Source organism: Gorilla gorilla, chromosome 1, assembly GCF_029281585.2.
Source record: "Gorilla gorilla gorilla isolate KB3781 chromosome 1, NHGRI_mGorGor1-v2.1_pri, whole genome shotgun sequence".
NCBI classification, from domain to species: domain Eukaryota; kingdom Metazoa; phylum Chordata; class Mammalia; order Primates; family Hominidae; genus Gorilla; species Gorilla gorilla.
In genome coordinates, this window is record NC_073224.2 from 154,957,513 (window position 1) to 154,972,189 (window position 14,677).

At 39.8% G+C, this 14,677-nt stretch overlaps 1 protein-coding gene across 1 annotated transcript in view; it reads left to right on the plus strand.

The window, feature by feature from the left end:
• MCOLN3 (mucolipin TRP cation channel 3) overlaps positions 1–14,331 on the plus strand; it is a 33,215-nt gene extending 18,884 nt beyond the window's left edge. Inside the window, exons 7-13 of the mRNA XM_055351545.2 lie at positions 865–964; positions 3,788–3,900; positions 3,984–4,133; positions 7,668–7,769; positions 7,876–7,998; positions 8,792–8,998; positions 10,810–14,331. Of these exons, the coding sequence (XP_055207520.1) occupies positions 865–964; positions 3,788–3,900; positions 3,984–4,133; positions 7,668–7,769; positions 7,876–7,998; positions 8,792–8,998; positions 10,810–10,944 (930 nt within the window). The 3' untranslated portion in view covers positions 10,945–14,331. The remainder of the gene's footprint in view (positions 1–864; positions 965–3,787; positions 3,901–3,983; positions 4,134–7,667; positions 7,770–7,875; positions 7,999–8,791; positions 8,999–10,809) is intronic.
• The last annotated feature ends 346 nt before the right edge of the window (positions 14,332–14,677 follow it).

The window sequence follows — 14,677 nt, forward strand, 5'->3', positions numbered from 1 at the left end:
ACAATCCCTCATGAGGAGAAATACAGTGGTTGAACTTTTAAAAGTCATTTGAAATCTTATATTTGAAGTGTTTCTGATTACCCCATATGGAGAAGCTTCAATACAATTTATTTAAATGACAAAGTTTTCAAAGAACTTTTTTTGTTCAGGACTTGAGAGAAAGAGAAGAGGCAGAAATGAAACGGACTGATTTTCTTGCCTTGCCTTCCCTGTCCTTGCATAAGGAAGACAGTAGGAAAACTATGGAAGGTGTTCTGGCCTAGCTTTGTCCTGCTTGGCCCCTGGTGTCCTGAAGTGGTTATTCTTGAAGCAAGATGTGACTGTTGACTCCCTGTCACCAAACCCTTTATAATACATGTAGTGCCAACATGACTAAGAAATCTAGGCCCAGAATAAAAATCAAAAAAGCTCCACTTGAAATGTCTCAAAGCAGAAATAATGAGCCTTTGTATTAGTAAGAATTATAGCAGCACTAAAAATCTACCCCTAACTGAGGTCCTGCCGGAATTTGGGAGAAAGCACAGTTGTACCAGTTCTTGCTCACATGAAGAAGGTATCTGGAGGTACTTAGAACAGAGAGCAAGAGGAAGTGCTCTTGTTATATAAGTTCTTTGGAGTGGAAATGCTGCCCTAGACATATAATGTTTTAGAGACTACAGGGTCCCTGTAGAAGATCTAGTTCATCGTTCTCATTTCACAGAGAAATGAAGAGAACTTCCCATGGTTGAACAGAGTTAGCAACAGATCAGAATTGAGAATCTGGGTCTCCTGTCCCCTTGAAAGAATTGTTTCCTAATTAATGTGTAGAGGTTTCTTGGCTCCAAAACTATAAGTATGTTTTTGACTGTTTTCCTGTCTTCACAGATAACATTTGACAACAAGGCCCATAGTGGAAGAATTAAAATAAGTTTAGATAATGACATTTCCATCAGAGAATGTAAAGACTGGCATGTATCTGGATCAAGTAAGTGATGCGCATTACTAGTTTTCAGAATGGTTATTAAATAATGTAAAATGGTTATTAAAATACCACCCTGTGGATATCTAGAACAACAAATAGAAGATTAGACCATTTTCAAGTCCCTAAACCTCTACAAGTAGATCAACTCTGATGTTTCAGGCAATATGTGAGTCATTAATAACTGAAATGGCCTTCCTCTCCTTGTGCCCTCACTTGCCCACTCCTGACCAAGAATGTACTCACAGTCCCCTGCCACCAAAACCCTACATACATCTTCCCAGACCAACACTTACCGAGTGCATGCTGTATACCTACTTCCACCTTAGTTTTCTTCATTTTAATATTTTTAAATGCCCTTAAGATAGGGAGAATCCTTATTTTTACAGATGAAGAAACTAAGGCTCAGAAGCCAGGGGCAAGTCAGGTAGGATGTGACCCTGCAGCATCCCACATATTATGATTGTCTTCAGTCCATTTAAAAGTGTACTGAAAGAGGAAAGGATCTACTCTTAGAAATATGGACAAAAATTCAGGTGTAGACCAAATACTGTCAAGAATTTTGGAGCTGAACTGGAGAGAATTGCCTGGAAAGAATTTATCTAATTTTCTAGTCTCTCATAAGTGACATAATGGTACATCGTACTGGACTTAATGGTCACTAGATGAGGAGTTCTCAGATTCTAATCAGCAGAAGAATCATCCTGGGTACCTGCTACGATGCAGTTTCCCCAGCTGTATGCAAGCCAGTAGGTCTGGGGTGGGGCCTAGAAATGTGTAAATAGTCCTTACTCAGACTATACTTGGATAATCACAGTTCTAAAGTTTCTTACTAATTGATTTTGCCAAGTTCAGACGTAATAATGAGATAGAGTAAATAAAATGAAATTTTGCCATGATAGTATTTTTTTCACTAATAGGTAACTTCAAATATAAGAGGCTCTTGAGTCACATTTGAAACATAAGCCTGTTTTGTCATCTGTATACTTTATAATCATTCTCCACAAACACGAGAATGAGGAAAATGAGAGCATACACAAGTGTCTGGCACCTAGGCATTCTCTCAAATGTTTGTTTCTTAATTTGTAAGTTTCTCTAAAGTCAATTTAGACATTTATGTAGTAATTATGCTCCTTGGCAGCTACTAATGGGATGCTTCATCACAGAGCTAGTCTTAAGTACTTTCTTTTTTTTGTCAGCAGAGAGCAGTCTAACTTGTTAAATAGAGACAAGCTCTGTGGCAGTGTACAATGGCTGACACCTCTGCCCACCTCTCTCCATTGGCTCCACGCATGGTGGCCAGGACTTCGCACTTTCGATTCTCCAAAATCTCCATAAGGGTGGCTCTTTCTTACCACTCAGGTTTCAGCTAAAACCCCCTGCTCCCTCAGTGAGGCCTTCCTTTACTATGCAATATAAATCAACCTCTCTGCTTCCACATTGCCCGACACTAACCTCCCTCATATAGAGCAGTAGGTCTCAAACTTTAGCATCACCTGGAGGGCTTGCAGAAACCCAGTTTCTGATTCAGTGGGTCTGGAGTAGGACCTGAGAATGTGCATCTCTAACAAGCTCCCAAAAAATGCCAAGAACCACTGACATAGAGTGATGGACACTGGAAACAAACTGCACAGATTTTCCCCCAACTCTTCCACTGACTAGCCCTCCAACTGTGGGGAAATCATGTGACCTCTCTGTGCTTCAGGTTTCTCGCCTGCAAAGTGGGGATAACCATGCTTACCTCATTGGAGTTGCTGTGAAGATCAAATAGGTTAACACGTATAAAGTGTTTAGAGCTAATGTTTGGCAAGAAATGTGCTCAATACATGTTAGCTATTGTGATTTATCTTCTTTCTATTACTTACTCCTATCTGAAAGTATTTTGTTATGTGTTTGTTTACTTCTTTGTAGTAGAATAGAAGTTCCACAGATCAAGGGCCTTGTCTATCTTGTTCACCACTGTATCCTAACATCTAGAAAAATGCCTGACACATAGTGAATGCATAATAAATATTTTATACCTAGATAAGTATATTTTAATAGAATATGCAGGGAGATGGGCCTGGGCATGGTGGCTCATGTCTGTAATCTCAGCACTTTGGGAGGCTAAGGTGAGAGGATCACTTGAGACCAGGAGTTCAAGACCAACCATGGCAACAAAGTGAAACCCTGTCTCTACAAAAAAATTAAAAATTAGCCCGGTATGGTGGCATACCTATAGTTCCAGCTACGAGGGAGGCTGAGGAAAAAAAAAAAAGAATATGCAGGGAGGTAATTGTATTAAGAACAAAAGACTACAGGCTTATAATTAAAGATCTTGGGATGATAGTTGTGGTGATTTTTCTTTTTTTTTTTTTTTTGAGATGGAGTCTCGCTCTGTCGCTCAGCCTGGAGTACAGTGGCATGATCTTGGCTCACTGTAAACTCCACCTTCCAGGTCCACGCCATTCTGCTGCCTCAGCCTCCCAAGTAGCTGGGACTACAGGCGCCCGCCACCATGCCCGGCTAATTTTTTTGTATTTTTAGTAGAGACAGGGTTTCACCGCATTGGCCAGGATGGTCTTGATCTCCTGACCTTGTGATCTGCCTGCCTCGGCCTCCCAAAGTGCTGGGATTACAGGCATGAGCCACCACACCCAGCCTCAGTTGTGATTTTTTAAAAGAGGGACTTTTGCCCTTCTTCAAATACTAATTGGAAGACCGTTTATCAGGGCTTCTTTGTTGTCTTACCAGAAAGAATGCTTGAATTATTTAAATGATCCTAAAAAGAAGATGTCACCATATTAATGTCCCACCACATAAGCACTATGTAATCCTCTTTGCTTTCAGTTCAGAAGAACACTCATTACATGATGATCTTTGATGCCTTTGTCATTCTGACTTGCTTGGTTTCATTAATCCTCTGCATTAGATCTGTGATTAGAGGACTTCAGCTTCAGCAGGTAGGGAACGTTGCTTTCTAGGAATGCTACTGACATTTTGATTGACAGAGACATTCACTGTGTCTCCCCTCTTTTCCCTAAAGGAGTTTGTCAATTTTTTCCTCCTCCATTATAAGAAGGAAGTTTCTGTTTCTGATCAAATGGAATTTGTCAATGGATGGTACATTATGATTATTATTAGTGACATATTGACAATCATTGGATCAATTCTAAAAATGGAAATCCAAGCTAAGGTAATTTTTTTCCTAATCATGCTATTGTTAGTGTCAGATTTGCACTAATGGTAATGTATTTTTCCAGAATGTAAGAATTTTCAGAATGAATTGTTTCTTCCAAACTGTATATCAAGTAGACTTGAAATTGGTAATGGTAATTTTCTTAAATCTAGTCAGGAGGTCTCTTAGGCAGAGTTTTTCAAAGTGTGATCCACAAACCATTGCATCAGAATCATTGGGTGCCTGGTAAAGTGTACCATGTTAGACCTACTGAATTCAGACTCTTCGGCGGGGCCTGTGAATTCTTACACACACCAAAATTCATACACAACTAAGGTAACTAAGGTAAGAGTTTTTTTTTTTTTAATCTTACAAGAAATGCTCGAATCTTTAACAAAAATGAGTGGGGCTATAGGGGAAAGTGAGGTCAAGGCACTATGGTGTGCATGCTTGCATTTGTTTCCTCCGTCCATTCAAAGTGAGAATGCTCCCATTTTCTTACTTTACCATTGATGTGCTACAAGCTTATTTATTTTAAGACTAACCTAGCCTAAAAATCAACTGTCCCCACAAAATAAAAATCACATTAAAAAAACTAATAGTGTTCAGACTAATCTTGCTCAAACTTACGTTTCCCTAGTCTTGATGCAACTGATTGAGTCACCTGGGGAGTTGGTTATAAACCTGGGCAGAGACCCCAAATGCAATGGCTCAGAGAAGATAGGAGCTTATTTCTGTCTTATGCAATAGTCAGAATGGGTTTTACAGACTGGTGAGTAGCTCAACATCTCACAGTCATTCAGGCACCCATGTTCCTCCCATTTTGTTTCTCTGCCATCCCTTAAGGACTTGCCCTGACTGCATGATTATTGCTGTGTTGCCTCAAACAGGTTGCAGCTTATGGGAAGCAAAAACACGGTGTGGTGGAAGCTCTCCCATAGACTGACGGCTTGGCTCAAGAGTGGCCGACTTTATTTCTGTACATATCCCACTGGATAGAATTTAGTCAATCCTAACTGCAGAGGGAGCCAGGGAACACAGCCCAGGCATGTGCCTAGGAAGGGGAGAATGGGTTTAGGTTGACACTTAGCAGCTGCCACTATATGTGGCTATAGTATGTATCATTGGAATAGATGTTTAACTTTAGGGACAAATAAACAAAAAACCAAAACAAAAAAAGGAGTAAGGGGAGAGATTTGCAGCAAATCTTTATTTTTACCAACCTCAACTATCATTAATTTCAGTGAACCCTAAATGGTGTCCAACAAAATATCTTTCTAGACCATTCACCGTCTCTGCCTCATAGATGATCATATCATGTTTTCTTCTCTTCTGAAACCTCTAATACCCTTGTCCTATCCTCATTCTAAGCTGATGACCTTACTTCCTATTTCACAAAAATAATAGAAAAAAAAAACGGAATTTCTACAAACCCCCACCTAATTTATCTGCCTCCTGCCATCAGTGCCAATATACTGTGCTTTTCTTCTGTGGATACATTATTTAGGCCACTATTCAGGGCCAACCCCTCCACCTGCCTACTAGAGGCCATCACCACTTGTTTATTCAAGGGCACAGCTCCAGGTAGTTTTCCTTCTCTTGGGGATCATCAGTTTCCTTCTGTCTACCAGGTCATTCCCATTAGCATGTTTTTGCCGCTTTTCTTAAGAGATAATATCTCAGCCCTAATTCCTCCCGCTAACTTACTACCATCATTTATTTAGCAAAATATCTCAAAAAAGTAGTTAATCTTGTTGTTTCTGATTCTGCTCCTCCCCTCCCCCACCTGTTTTTTTTAAGAGACAGGGTTTCACTCTATTGCCCAGGCTGGAGTGCAGTGGCGCGATTATAGCTCACTGCAGCCTCAAACTCCCGGGCTCAAGCAATCCTCCCACTTCACAGCCCCCCAAAATCTCATTCTTTCTGTGTCTGTTCCAATCAGGCTGCCCTGCCACTCCAAGGAAAGTGTTCTTTTCAGTGTCCTCTCATGCTGATAAGTCCAATAACCAACTATGTACCCTCATGCTGACCTAGCAGCAGCTTTGAATACTGCCAAGCACTCCCTTTTTGTTGACATGCTTTCAATGGACTATCACCTGGTTTTCCTCCTAAGCCACTGGCTGGTCTTCTGACTTTGCTGGTTCCCTCACATCTCACCAACCTATTAAGGTGATAATGCTTTAAGGCATAGTGCTTGGACATCTTCTCTTTTCTGCCACTGTCTTGGTAATCTCATCCTGTCCCATAGCTTAGTATCTATATGCCAATGACTCCCAAATCTATACCCCCACTTAGAATTCTTCCCTGAACTCCAGATTCGCATATCCACCATTTAGTCTATATCTCCACTTGGATGTCTGCTTTTCCTCTCAAATTTAACACACCTAAAACAGAACATCTAAAGCCCCCACCTCTGCAGTCAAAACCTGCTTTTCCCATAGCCTTTCTAATTTCGGTTAATGGTAACTCTCATCAGTTACTCAAGCCAAAAATCTTGGATTCATCACAGACTCCTCTCTTTCACTAATCTCCTCTTTCCCACATCTAATCCAAGAGGAAATCCTATTGTTCTACCTTCATTGGCCAGGCACTGTGACTCATATAATCCCAGCACATTGGGAGGCTGAGGCGGGAGGATGGCTTGAGCCCAGGAGTTCCAGACCAGCCTGGGAAACATAGTGAGACCCCATCTCTACAAAAAATAAAAAAAATTAGCAGTCAAGGTGGCATGTGTCTGTAATCCAAGCTACTTGGGAGGCTAAGGTGGGAGGATTTCTTGAGCCCAGGAAGTCGAGGCTGCATTGAGCCACGATTGTGCCACTGCACTCCAGCCTGGGTGACAGAGTGAGACCCCTGTTTCCAAAAAAAAAAAAAAAAAGAATAAAAATCACCTGGTCAACTCCACTATTACCAGCCTGGTCCAAGCTACTATCTCTCATTTATATTATTGCAATAGCCTCCTCACTCCTCCAACAACCTGCTGTCAACCACAGCAGCCAACATCTGATCATATCACTTCTGTTTGTGGTTCTCAAATCTCCCCAGTTGAGTTACAGTAAAAGACAAACTTGGTAAGTGCCACCTTATCTCTATAACTGTATACCCTTTCTATTGCTCACTCCAGCCAGATGCAATATCCTTGCCAAGCACCCTCCTGTCTCAGGGCCTTTGCACTTGCCAGTCCCTGTGCCTGGAAGGCTTCTCCCCTAGATTTTTGCCTGACTTCTCCTTCCCTCCCTTCAGATCTTTGCTCAAATGCCTCCTTTTTAGTATATGTAAAATGACAAACCCATACCCATTCCTTATCCCCTCCTCTGAATTTTCTCTTCAGCAATTATCAGCAGCAAGTGTCCCAAAGTTTCTATTAACTTATTTCTATTGTCTCTTTCTTCCCTCCACTAGAATGTAAGCTTTATGAGAGCAGAGACTTTTGTTTGTTCACTGCTTTATCCTTAGCACTTAAAACAGTGCCTTACTCATAGTTACCTCAATATTTATTGCCAAATGAATTTCTGCTTTATAATCTGATTATATTTTTCCACTCTCTCTTAGAGTCTAACTAGTTATGATGTCTGTAGCATACTTCTTGGGACTTCTACCATGCTTGTGTGGCTTGGAGTCATCCGATACCTCGGTTTCTTTGCAAAGTACAATGTAAGGAATTCCACGGATCTCCATGCTGTTGGTATTTCTCTCAAAGTTATTGCACTGCTTTGGCTAAAGGACAAAACCATTCTAATGGCCTCTCTTACTTTCCCAGCTCCTCATTTTGACCCTTCAGGCAGCGCTGCCCAATGTCATCAGGTTCTGCTGCTGTGCAGCTATGATTTACTTAGGTTACTGCTTCTGTGGATGGATCGTGCTGGGGCCTTACCATGACAAGGTACTGATAAACAACTTTTTTCCTGTTACTATTAAGCTTTTAGCATAGTGCCAGTGGCTTGTTATCCTTTTTCAATGAACTCCTTTTATTTTGTGATTCAGCCTTAAAATGTTGAAGGTAGTATATCTAGTGCCATATTTATAAAGTGAAAGGGTGTGACCAGCTTGAGAGAATATTTGATGTACTCAACTGTCTCACATTCTTTCTTGCAATATATCAGGTAATTAAGTCCCGTTTACCACCAGTGAAGTCAAGTTTAGTCAATTTGATTCATCGATATATCCAAGAGCAGTCTCTTCAGATAAGCCTTCTCAAAATGTGACGTTATTTAAAAAGTAGCATAGGGGGAAACTTGTAGAAATATTTGAAAATTTTATTACTAGAGCTATAGTCTGGAATATTATGCCCTTATCTTAAATGAAATGAACTTTAAAATGAGATGTATGAGCATGCATGGTTGGGACCTGGGTATCTCTGCACAGGCATTTCAAGGTCTCTTTAAGGTAAAGGGCAGATGCAAGGCTTGATTCAAAAAAGCACTGAGGGTGCAGAGCAGCTCCTGCATTTGATTTAGGCTAGTTTAAGAGAAAGCTGCTTGTCTCAGGAAAAAATAGTAGGCTTATATATGTTATATGCATCACAAAGCAAATGTGTGTGGTTACCTCAGGTTATTTGTTTGAAAATGGTAGCTTGGGTTATCTGGTCCCTTTATGTTTAATACAATGTCATGAACAAAGGTCTCCAATGGGAAGGAACATGGAATAAAGTGAACTTTTCTCTTTTCTTTTTCCAGTTTCGTTCTCTGAACATGGTCTCTGAGTGCCTTTTCTCTCTGATAAATGGAGATGATATGTTTGCCACGTTTGCAAAAATGCAGCAAAAAAGTTACTTAGTCTGGCTGTTTAGTAGAATTTACCTCTACTCATTCATCAGCCTCTTTATATATATGATTTTAAGTCTTTTCATTGCACTGATCACTGATACATACGAAACAATTAAGGTAGGTTTATCAAGAGCCATAAGTAGTAGCATTGTCCTATAATTTGTAGAGTAGCAGTAAAATTCAGTACCTAATGGTAGAAGAAAAGTTGATGGAATGTTAATTTCTTCAGGATAGAGAAAAAGGACCTTATTTTTAGAAATTGATAAATAGAAATAGTGGAAAAATTGAATGTTGAAAGTCTTAGTCTCTAAGTAGTTATACTTTCTCACACAAGCTTTCTAACCTTTTATTAGAATTATAAGGGTCATTAGAAGTCTGGGGGGCAAAGAGTAAAAAACTAAATAAAGAATTATAAGGGTTAGTAGATATTGGGTGAATAAAACATATGGCATTTCAGAAAGCCAAAATATTGTGGGGAACATAAAAACTCCAATTTTCATAAAGAAAAATTGACCGCTTTGTTTTGAGTGTACTGTAACTGAGCCCATTTTCTTTGCAAGGCCCTGCAGGGCACAAGCCCAGGGGCCCAGCCTCCAGAATAGCAAAAGGATTAATGGGTCCAGTACTAGCATGTAGCTTTATACAGTCAGATACCTGAACTGAAAAGCTATTATCATTCATATAAAATCTTTTAAAAATCAATTTGAGCCTGTTGAAATATGGAAAGGCAGAATAAATATCCATATATGTTTCAATTTCCATAACTTATACTGTTAGGTGTATTTGTGGCATAGACACTTCCACTTGGGGACTTTTCTTTCTGGGTATGAGAGGGATAAAGAAACATGAAGCCATGTGATTGGCCCTAGGGATAAAGAGAACGCCTTGGTTTGGAGCTGATAATGATGAATACTTTGCTCATGAAGCCAGGGCTGTGACTTCATCCTCACTGAACAAGATTTCAGGGACCGAATGTCCTCTTTGCTCTCATCTGCTTAGCAGATGTGTCCTTAGGATCACCAAGGCAACTGGGAAAGAATGTAGTTGTAACTTCAGATCCCTCCAAATGGTGCTCTAAAAGTTCACTGCCTCCAACTCTGCATGCAGAGAACTGTGTGTTATTCGAGGGTGACATCTGAGAGCTCTAAGGATAACATGGGTTTTCACCTTTGATGACATAAGCCTGAAACTCGTATTTTAGACGCTAACCTCTTTCCGTGGGCTCAGAGCACTTGCCAAATGGGCAAGCTAAGTTACTTCTGATCCTTTCTAATCATGGCATGTCCTAGAAATTTTAGGTCCCAAACCGATATAAATATGAGGCCCTTAAACAAACTTGCCTGGCTGGAAGACTGACTCCAAAAGAGTGTGCAGATTGGAAAGGTCCCTTACAGCATTCAGACCTTTGTCCAGACACCTGGGCCAACTCGAGAGAGTCCAAGACTGTGCTGAGGTGTTCTGGGCAAGGCCAGGGATTTCCATCCCTCGGTCTACTGGAAAACCTTGTTAATTTAGATCCACTGGGCTTCTTGTGGCCTGAACCATGTTCCTTCAAAAATGCCTGCATCACACTGGTCTGGAAGTCACAGGCCTGCAGGGCAGAGTAGTGACAGAGGTTCTCGGACTTGGGATGGGGCTAGCTCAATTCTTCCTGGAAGGACGACTCAGACTTCGACTCAGTGTGCCCATTTGGGTTTCAGTGGACCCAGAAAGAGAGCTCAGGTAGGCAGCTGCAGAATCCCAGGCCCACTTTACCTCCGCCAAACCTGAGTGACTCTAGAGGCTACATCTCCTTGCAGGTACTCAGGAGTAACGATACTATCTCTCTAGAAAACCCCCTCCCTTGCCAAATGATCCATTTTGAATTTGGAATGAAGCTGTTTTCAAGGAGCTTATTAATAAAAGCTTTTTAACATTCTTCTGTTTAGCAATACCAACAAGATGGCTTCCCAGAGACTGAACTTCGTACATTTATATCAGAATGCAAAGATCTACCCAACTCTGGAAAATACAGATTAGAAGATGACCCTCCAGTATCTTTATTCTGCTGTTGTAAAAAGTAGCTATCAGGTTTATCTGTACTTTAGAGGAAAATATAATGTGTAGCTGAGTTGGAACACTGTGGATATTCTGAGATCAGATGTAGTATGTTTGAAGACTGTTATTTTTGAGCTAATTGAGACCTATAATTCACCAATAACTGTTTATATTTTTAAAAGCAATATTTAATGTCTTTGCAGCTTTATGCTGGGCTTGTTTTTAAAAAAACTTTAATGAGGAAAGCTATTGGATTATTATTATTTCTTGTTTATTTTGCCATGGCTTTAGAATGTATTCTGTATGCCTCTCTTTTGCTCTGATACTCTTGCTTCCTGCTATTCTGATTGTGCAGACTGTGTAATTAGTGGAAAACAATCCTTGGTCTGACTGTGACTTTGGACAACTCAGTAACCCTGGCTTGGACCACTCTCAGGAGTCCATCCTTGAGAGAGTGGGTGTAGTTACCATTTATACAGTAATCATTGCATTTTAAAATCTTCTCTTGAAAGGAAGAATAAGAGTGCACCAGAATAAGAGCGCACCAGAATAAGAGCGCACCAGCTAACAATGTGATACGGCCATATGTCACTTAAGGATAGAGATATGTTCTGAGAAATGTGTCATTAGGCGATTTTGTCATTAAACATCATAGCATGTACTTCCACAAACCTAGATGGTATAGCCTACTACACACCTAGGCTATTTGGTATAGCCTGTTGGTCCTGGGGTACAAATCTGTACAACATGTTACTGTATTGAATACAGTAGGCAATTGTAACACAATGGTAAGTATCTAAACATAGAAAAGGGACAGTAAAAATATGGTTTTATAATCTTCTGGGACCACCATCGTATATGCGGTACATCGTTAACCAAAACATCGTTATCCAGCATATGACTGTATTTGGTTATGAAAGCCAACTGTTACTTGATTCTGCCTTTAGTTCTTAAGAGGATCAGGTTTTTAAATACTCATTTACAAGTTTTCTATCCTCCTTCAGTGTTAAAGTAGAAAGTAAAAAGAGTATCTTATACATGCATGAAATTAAAGCATATACCAAATGCATTTTTGATCAAGTAATTATTATTTTATTAGTACTTGAGCAGCCTGTTAAAACTAGTGATGTACTATACCTTTCATAGGCACATTATGTCTCACAGCGAAGTGTTTTGGGGTGAGAGGCTGTGGTTTTATGGGGCAAGGTTCTATAACTCACATTAAAAATATTTTGGGGCTATGCACAGTGGCTTATGCCTGTAATACCTGCACTTTGGGAGGCCAAGGCAGGAGGATTGCGAGAGCCCAGGAGTTTGAGACCAGCCTAGGCAACATAGTGAGACTCATCTCTACAAGAAAAACAGAAAAAACTAACTGGGTGTGGTGGTACACGCCTGTAGTCCCAGCTACTTGGGAGGCTAAGGCAGGAGGATTGCTTGAGCCCAGGAAGTCGACAGCAGTGAGCTGTGATCATGCCACTGCACTCTGGCCTGGGTGACAGAGTGAGACTCTGATTCAAATATGTACACACACATATATATGTGAAAATAATTATGCTTAAAATTTTAAGACAAGATAACTGTATGCTGTAAAAAGACATAAAAATAGTCTCCTTATAGACTGCTAATTGAGAATTGCAGGGATTTTCAACACATGAATATTTATTGTGTTTACTATTTATTCAAATAGAAGTGAATTCAGTTATGTGCAGTAAAGATCTTCTCAAAGCAAACTTTTTTTAAAAAAACTGATTTTTAAATTCCTAATTTTGTTTTACTGAGATTTTATTATTTAATTATAATGACAGTCATAATAATGACTCCAGGTGTTGAAATGGGAGGTTTTATAACAGGTATAAGCTGTTTCTGAAGTACCTGAGGCTTTAAAAAAAAAAAATCTAAATATCTAAGTGACTATTTTGGGGGCAGTTCTAATATTTATAATACTATCACTTTTAGAAATTACTAGAATTCTATGTGAGTTTTGAAATCATGTTTATTATCTGATAAATCCTTTTCTTTACATCTTGTGAGATTTTTAGACTAACAGTACTTCAATGGAAACATGAAACCATTGACGCAGTGTTGGGCCTGGAGTTTTGCTTTGCTCTGAAGTCATTATGTTTCTTCTGTAGAATCACAGCCAATGAGTTGGTGCCTTCACATCTCTCTCCTATTTCTCCAGGCTCTCTTATTGTGGCAGGAGTCCCTGATAAATTCCAAGGCTTAATTTTTAGTAATGATGTCCATGAGAGAATAGCTCTTCTGTCTACTGAAAGAAATAGCACTGACTGACTTTTTTGAACTGTCCTCAAACCAGTACAATGGCCTGATCTGGGTAGGCAGATAAATTATGGGCCATTTTAGAGTTCTCCTTACATGTATATATGTATCATAGAGAATGTCAAGGCAGTTGTAAGAAAGAACATAGAATGGAAGTCACTTTTCTTCCAGGCTTCTAGTCTTCTTATCCCAGGAAATCAGGGCTGGATTTTTGTCGATGAAACCCCCTTTTTCTGGAAGTCAGATTCTCTGTCCCCTCCTCTTGCCATAATGATTTTCAGGGTTGTAAGCATAAGGGAATTTTTTTTTTTTTTGAGATAGAGTCTTGCTCTGTTTCCTAGGCTGGAGGCTGGAGTATAGTGGAGCAATCTCACCTCACTTCAACCTCCGCCTCCCAGGTTCAAGCGATTCTTGTGCCTTAGCCTCCAGAGTAGCTGAAACTACAAGCACGCACCACCACGCCTGGCTATTCTTTTTGGTATTTTTAGTAGAGACAGGGTTTTGCTATGTGGGCCAGGCTGGTCTTGAACTCCTGTCCTCAAGTGATCTGCCCGCATCAGCCTCCCAAAGTGCTGGAATTATAGGTGTGAGCCACCATGCCCGGCCCACTGGGGGATCTTGTTAAAATCATGAATGTACAGGTAATACCAGCAGAGATATTCATATTCTCTCTCTCTCCTCTTTCTTTCTCTCTTTTCTTTCTCTTTCTCTTTTTGTCTTTCTCTTTATCAAAGCCTAAGCACAGATTCTTATTCATCATGTCCTGGGGGAGGCCAGGAATCTGCCATTTTTAGCCGGCACACAAAGTGATTCTGATACAAGTGGTTTGTGGTGGCTGCAGGGCCCAGAGCTCAACCAGGAACAGATAAATCCCTTTGTTGGGCTACAAATAAGTTGTTTATAAGTCTCAGTATTCAGAATGGTCTTCTATCACTCAAGAGAGAAACCACAGTAGTCAAGAGAGAAACACCAAGAAAATGGGCTTATAGATATCAATGTGGATATTTTAGTATTTGTGTCTGTAAAAATCGTTTTCGTGCAGACATTGATTTTGCTGATGTTACATTTTTTTAAACAATTCAGATGCCATTTTCTTTTTTCACTCAATAAAGTTTTAAATTATCTAATACATATTGAATTTTAATTTTTTTATCCCACCACACTATTTTCAAATTAAATTAATACATACAAATAGGTGTATGTATTAGAACAAAAAAGGTAAAACTCATTATTTGCAGATATTATAATCTACATAGAAAGTCTAATAGAATCTAAATAACACATGGGTCAAAGAAGAAATATCCAGAGGCTCAGGCAGGAGGATCACTTGAGCCCAGGAAGTCGAGGCTGCAGTAAGCCATGATTGTGCCACTGCACTCTGGCCTGAGCAACAGAGTGAGACCTTGTCTCAAAAAAAGAAAGAAAGAAATCTTGAGAAATTAAAAATTATTTTGAACTAAATACAAACGCAAACAC